At 31.8% G+C, this 6,485-nt stretch overlaps 1 protein-coding gene across 1 annotated transcript; it reads left to right on the forward strand.

Moving 5' to 3' along the window:
• The first annotated feature begins 141 nt into the window (after positions 1–141).
• On the forward strand, positions 142–543 carry LOC100570268. Its single transcript, XM_008187127.1, has one exon. It carries the CDS (start codon positions 142–144, stop codon positions 541–543), a length of 402 nt encoding a protein of 133 aa, XP_008185349.1.
• The last annotated feature ends 5,942 nt before the right edge of the window (positions 544–6,485 follow it).

The raw sequence follows: 6,485 nt of genomic DNA on the forward strand, positions 1-6,485 counted from the left end.
AAAAAACTTCATCAACGACCTTTACACAGCGATAGGGTAACTGTATGCTGTGCAATTTCACATTATGGCATAATTGGCCCGTATTTTCATGAGGACGAAAATGGACGGGAAACAACTGTTAATTCAAATCGTTATGTCAATATGATCAATAATTTTTTGGTCGGTGAACTAACGAAGTTTCCTCAAAATGATAACTTTTGGTTCCAACAAGATGGCCCGACATCCCACACGGCCCGAGTATCAATAAATGCTATTCAACAAATTTTTGGAAATCGCATTATTTCCCAAAATGGTGATATTCATTGGCCACCTCGATCACCGGATTTATCAATATGTGACTTCTTTTTGTGGGGGTATTTAAAAAGTAAAGTCTATGCACGGAAACCTCGAAATATTGATGAACTAAAAAACAAAATTAAAGAAGAAATTGCCAGTATACCTTTGGAAGTGATACATCGTGTAGTGGAAAATATACGAAATAGGCTAGAAGAGTGTTTGAAAAGAGATGGCCATCATCTTGAAGACATCATTTTTAAAAAATAAATGGCAAGTTATGTACTTCATTATAATAAATAATAATTAATTTTTATTCGTTTTTTTATTTTATAATTTGTCTTAGAAAATCGGCCGTTATAGTGCCCCACCCTGTATAACTGAAAATATAATTATGACGAAACCAATTTGAGTGACGACCCTGGGCGTGTAAAAATAATTACAAAAATAGGTCGTAAGTACTCTGAAATGGTGATGAACTCAAGTAAATCGTCAACGTCTATTATGTTTGCTTGTACTGAGACTGGTGAACTCCTCCCTCCAAACAACCCTTTTGATATTGAAGGGAATAACCACGTGTTAAGCATAATATTGACGTATTTATACCAGCTAATTCGACGCATTTGACACAACCTCTCGGTATCGGATCACTTCCCTGTCTACCATTTCCCCGTAACCACTTCCTTGTAAGCAGGGGTATGAAACTCCGTGAACTGGCCGAATCGGGCGATTGTGGCCTTGAACACGGTTCCAGGGGGGGGCGTGGCATACGTTAATTAGGGAATGGTATACAAGCCGACCCCGCGTAGCGTATCCTTCCATAGTCTTGGAACCGTTTTCATAATATTGGTAACCACGGGTCTAACATCATGTTGGTGCGTGGAACCGTTTTCATGTTTTTCGTAGATTCAGACTTCAGATCATAGGTAACCAAGACCCCAATCAGCTGATCGAGTTTCGCTTCTATATTGTTCTATGCTGTAAGACATTTCCCCGTACGACATTTCTCCATCCATATTATATTTATATTATTTTTGAAACGTCTGACGGGGAAATTTTGATGAATCATCCTCTCAACCAAAAGTTGCTTGGCATAAGATATTAACTACCTGGAAAAAGTGATCAGGAAAAAAAGAGGCAAGTATACCTAAACATAAATTTCCAGCATTGTTAAGTTTATTAATGAATTCTATAAAAGAAAATCAAGTTGCTAATATACAATCTGGTTTCAAAAAGTGTGGTATAATTCCAATTAATAGATATTCGGTTTTGGATATGTTACCTCCAGGTACGGTTGCCAAAAACCGGTACCAAAAATCAATTTTATAACGACTGATTAATCGATGATAACCGATTTTTTTTTTTAATGACTGATCAACCGATTAATTTTAAAACATATATCACAAGTTGACAAGAAATTCTCCTAACATATTCTCCTAACAAGAAGAATACCTAGGAATTAACTGCGGCCAAAACCTTCCGTTACTCGCATATGCCGACGACGTGGTAATATTAGGCGAAAGCGAGCAGGACATCAAAAAAGCAACGGAATTACTGATACGAAGCGCAAACAAAGGGGGACTCAACATTAACGAGACTAAAACAAAATACATGCGAGTCGGTAGAAACAAAGATCAGAGACGAAATGCAGCTGGAATACAGGTCGGAGAATATATGTTTGAGGAGGTAGATGATTTAAAATATTTAGGCTCTAACCTAAGTAGCACAAATGACAACCACGAAGAAATAAAAAAACGCATGACATCAGGAAACAAATGTTTTTACGCCCTCTCGGGGTTATTGGGGTCGAAGATACTGTCCAAAAAATCAAAAGAACGACTCTATATAGTACTAGCTAGACCAGTGATAATGTATGCATGTGAGACATGGCCCACGACCCAAGGGGATGAGAATAGACTAGCTATCATAGAGAGAAAATTCCTTAGGAAGATTTACGGACCAAAAAGAAACGAAGACCTAACATACGAAATAAGATCTAACAGAGAACTACAGGAGTTATTCGGAAAACCAGACATAATAGCGGAAATACGCCACAAAAGACTGAGGTGGCTTGGACATGTACTAAGGGCTAAGTCAATAGCAAATGCTGTACTAAGATGGACTCCTCAGGGAAGAAGGCCGATTGGAAGACCAAAACAGAGATGGATGGACAAAAATAAAAAAGAACTGAATCAACTTGGGATAGAAAATATTACTGAAGTGGTTATGAACAGAGACAGATGGAAGGAGATTTGTTTTGCAGCAATGGGCCTTAATGGCCTTTAAAGCTGGATAGTAGTAGTAGTAGTATATCACAAGTCGCCCTGTATTCACATTCAGACTTGGTGAAAACATTCCACACTAAACTCATCTTCGAGTGTAATGGAGAATAAAACAATAGTCAATAATGAATAAATTGTAAAAGTAGGTAGTAATCTTAACTCAATGCACGAATACCGGAATAGGAATAACAAAACTTTAAACTATACAAGTTATGGTTGATACTTTCATAGCAGATGGACGATAGAACATAACTACATAAGATACGACGCATAGCAGCCACGGACAGGTCTGACCAGGTCTGGTCTATTAGAACATAATAATATATGGAAGATTAGTGTGTTGGTGTAAAGTAAACACCCAAAATGGAATATAATACAAAATTCCCTAAGTGCTAAAAATAGAAGTTCATTCGAACCGTCAAAACAACGATTAATCATCTTGTTTATTCGAAAAATTCACTTATTTGATTAATCGGAAATTTGACTATTTGATTAATCGAATTTTATAAAATCTGTAAAATAATCGATGAAAAATAATAATTGAGAAATAATAATCAACAGCGCTAGTTAAAACCTATACACGGTTATCTACACAGGTTGGCGTTCGCGCAATGCTGTATGTAAAATATCGCGATCATGAGCGGTGTGTATTGGAACTAATAGCGCTAGTGGTTTGTGGCCATACTATTACCACATAAAGCATTGAAGAATAATGAGTTTATTATATAATTCGCACTTATTTACAATTACTTATTATTTATTATTTTGATAATACTACCTATAATATTATATTCTTTGTAATATAATTTTTATTTTTTAAGACTTACTATTTATTATTTAATATTTTAATCATGGTTGTCAGTTATCACTGTAGATTAACCGTTTGTCAAACGCTCGTCTCACGTGCATAGTGAATAATCCGACCGAAGTTTCAAGTTTGTGTTTCGTCTTTTATGTGAATTGTTTCTTAATTCATTTTTTTTCAAATGGTCAAATGTTGCGTGGTATTTTGTAAATCTGGTTATTACAAAAACAATGAAGAGAAAGTTCATCTATTTCGATGTCCCAAAGAGGAAGATCTCAGAAAAAATTGGGCACGAGCGATTCCTCGTAAAAATTTGGTTTTGAACAGTAACCATTTTGTTTGTTCCAAACATTTTAAAGAAGACGACATAATAAGATATTGGCGTTCTGGTTCAGTACAGGTAACATATGTTATTTTTATAAATATTTACTAGGTAGATGGTGCAACAATAAAATAACAAAATACCTATGTAATATTATTATAGCTCTTTACCATATTAGGTAAAGGCCTGCAAGTATAATTTTGTCAAATATTAACTATAATATATATTTTATACCTAAACATAAATTATAAATTATAATTTACTAAGTTAGTATATTACTTTAAAAAAAAAAATAGTCAGAATAATACAATTAATAATTATACATTTGTAAATTAAATTAATTATGTTATATTATATTTTGTATATATCACTAAAATGTTTATTTTTTTTTTATTCTGAATAGATTCCATAAAAGAGAATCCAATTAAAAAAAGGAGCTGTTCCATCTATCTTCTCAGGACCAGCATACCTATCAAACTCAAAAAAAGTAAGAAAAGCACCTACTCCTCGTCAACATGATTCAATGTCCAAAACGTATAAAGATTTACCAACATGTTTAGAGTTTGCTCAAAACGTAGCTGACAATAATCTTTTCAAACAATTAAATGCATATGAAAATCTAAATTCAATAATCCAATGGTCCAAGATTTCTCAATCTTGTAATGAATGTGTTATTGATTCAAGTTTATGCTTTGTTTCATTTTGCTCTGGAGGTTTGTATCCAGTAGTTGAAAAGTTTGTTAAGGTGGATAAACTTGGTAAAATATCATTTGGAATTTTGGGCCAAGAGGTAGACAGTAGTATTCTAGATATTGTACCAGGAGAAAACATTTATGAGTTTGCAAAAAACATTAAAGACTTTGAGAATGTACGTGTCTGTCATGGAGGCCCAAAGCTTGAAGAATTTCCAAATTGCACAATGAATATATGCACAATATCAACAACAACAAGACTAAGGCATAATCTTTGTCGTTTAATGTTGAAAAAAAATTCTACTGCTTGTTCTCGATGTGTAAGGTTAAGAAACACTTTTCATATGCAAAAACAAAGAAAATCCTCCAAGAAAAAAGATATTTTATTATTATCAGTTATCACCATCTAAAAAACTGGTTGTTAACAAATTACGTCGAGTTAAGGACAACCTAAGAAAAAAATGTATTAGGGCAAAGCAGAAAATAATTAATTTGAAATTGAAGTTAAGCAAAGTTCAAAATGAAATGGCTAATATCTCTGATGAGTCCATTAAAGAAAAATTAAACCTATGTCAGAATATGAATGAATCTCAGAAAACTCTAATTTTTGAATGTTTTGCAGCTAGTTAGGTGAAAAATTGCAAAAGTAGCAGGTATACAGAAAATTGGTCGATGCTCTGTTTGTTATTAAACATAAGATGCCCGAGTGCTCACAAATACTTGAGGAACAGTGAGTTTACCTCTTCCACATCCAAAAACCATAAGACGTCACCTTTCCAAATACTGTCAAGAATATGGTGTTTTTGACAAAGTTATTGATGATATCACAGAAAATAATTTTAATTTTAAGTTCCCATTTATTCAACATGTAACAGAAGTTACCACAGAAATAATAGTGTATTACCTTCAAACGCGACACAGACAATTTTCTTATCAGGAAAACTTGAAGATGAAAAAATCTCCAGAGAAAAAAAAAAGTTAAAAAACTATACAACTCTTAGTTAATTATTATTTATTATACCTACTATTATATTAAAATTTTTGCATGTTTTTAATGGCTTTTTAAAAAATGAATTACTTATTTGCTTATTCGCTTATATTTTGTATTATTACTTATTGTTTTTCGTGATTTTTACGTATTTTGTCAAAATTTGAACTTTCAATGCTTATTGAAAAAAATTGTGACTATGTATTTTTGATAATTTTTAACAACCGTTGAGACAATATATTAGAAGTCTTGCATCAAATTTGAAGCTTATTTGCCCAACGATTAAAATTTTATTGTCATTTATAAAAAAAAAACTAAAAAAAGATCGAAGATTTCAAATGTCTATAAATAACTTAAAAAAATTTTTTAAAAATTTTATCATGCATAGAAAATGACAGTATAAACATTTAGTGAAAAAGTCATGTTTCTACGGTGATTAGTTTAAGAATTACACCAATATCTAAAATCAATTTTTTCGACAACTTTTCGTGTATACTGTAGTACTATACACAGACACAAAAAAAAACAGACAACATTGTAAAATCAATACATCCATCGTTCCGCCCAGAATCTAAAATGATAACCAACATATAATATATCTAACTAAATACAACAAAATATATATGTGCATTTTTGTAAATGCGTCGGGAAAAGCCAAAAAAAAAAAAAAAAATCAGAGAAAACGTGAATTTTTATGAAAACAAGATTTCGACCAAATCGATTTAATTATTTGGCTGGTAACTCAAAAACTGAAAACTGAAAATACTTGGAATTTTCACCAAAATGTTTGTATTGACATCATCTATACACGATACAACTTTCAAAGTATTTTACATTTTTTGAGCCTTTTATGGACCGCGAAATTCTTTATTTTTCTTAATTTTTTTAAAAAAATATCTAATTAAAATAATTAACTGTCCATAAAATATTAAAAATGTAATGCAAGGTTTTCCTTAATTGTTTCTTTCAATAATATTGTAAAAAAAATTTGAGCATACCTAATACAATTAAAAAATGTTACAAGTGTCTAAAATTCAGATTTTTACAAAATCCCATAAAGTAACGATTTATTCTCAAACGACTTTATATTTTTGTTATACTTCAAAAAGTATAGAGCGTGAGA

This window comes from Acyrthosiphon pisum, chromosome X (assembly GCF_005508785.2).
Source record: "Acyrthosiphon pisum isolate AL4f chromosome X, pea_aphid_22Mar2018_4r6ur, whole genome shotgun sequence".
Lineage (NCBI taxonomy): Eukaryota > Metazoa > Arthropoda > Insecta > Hemiptera > Aphididae > Acyrthosiphon > Acyrthosiphon pisum.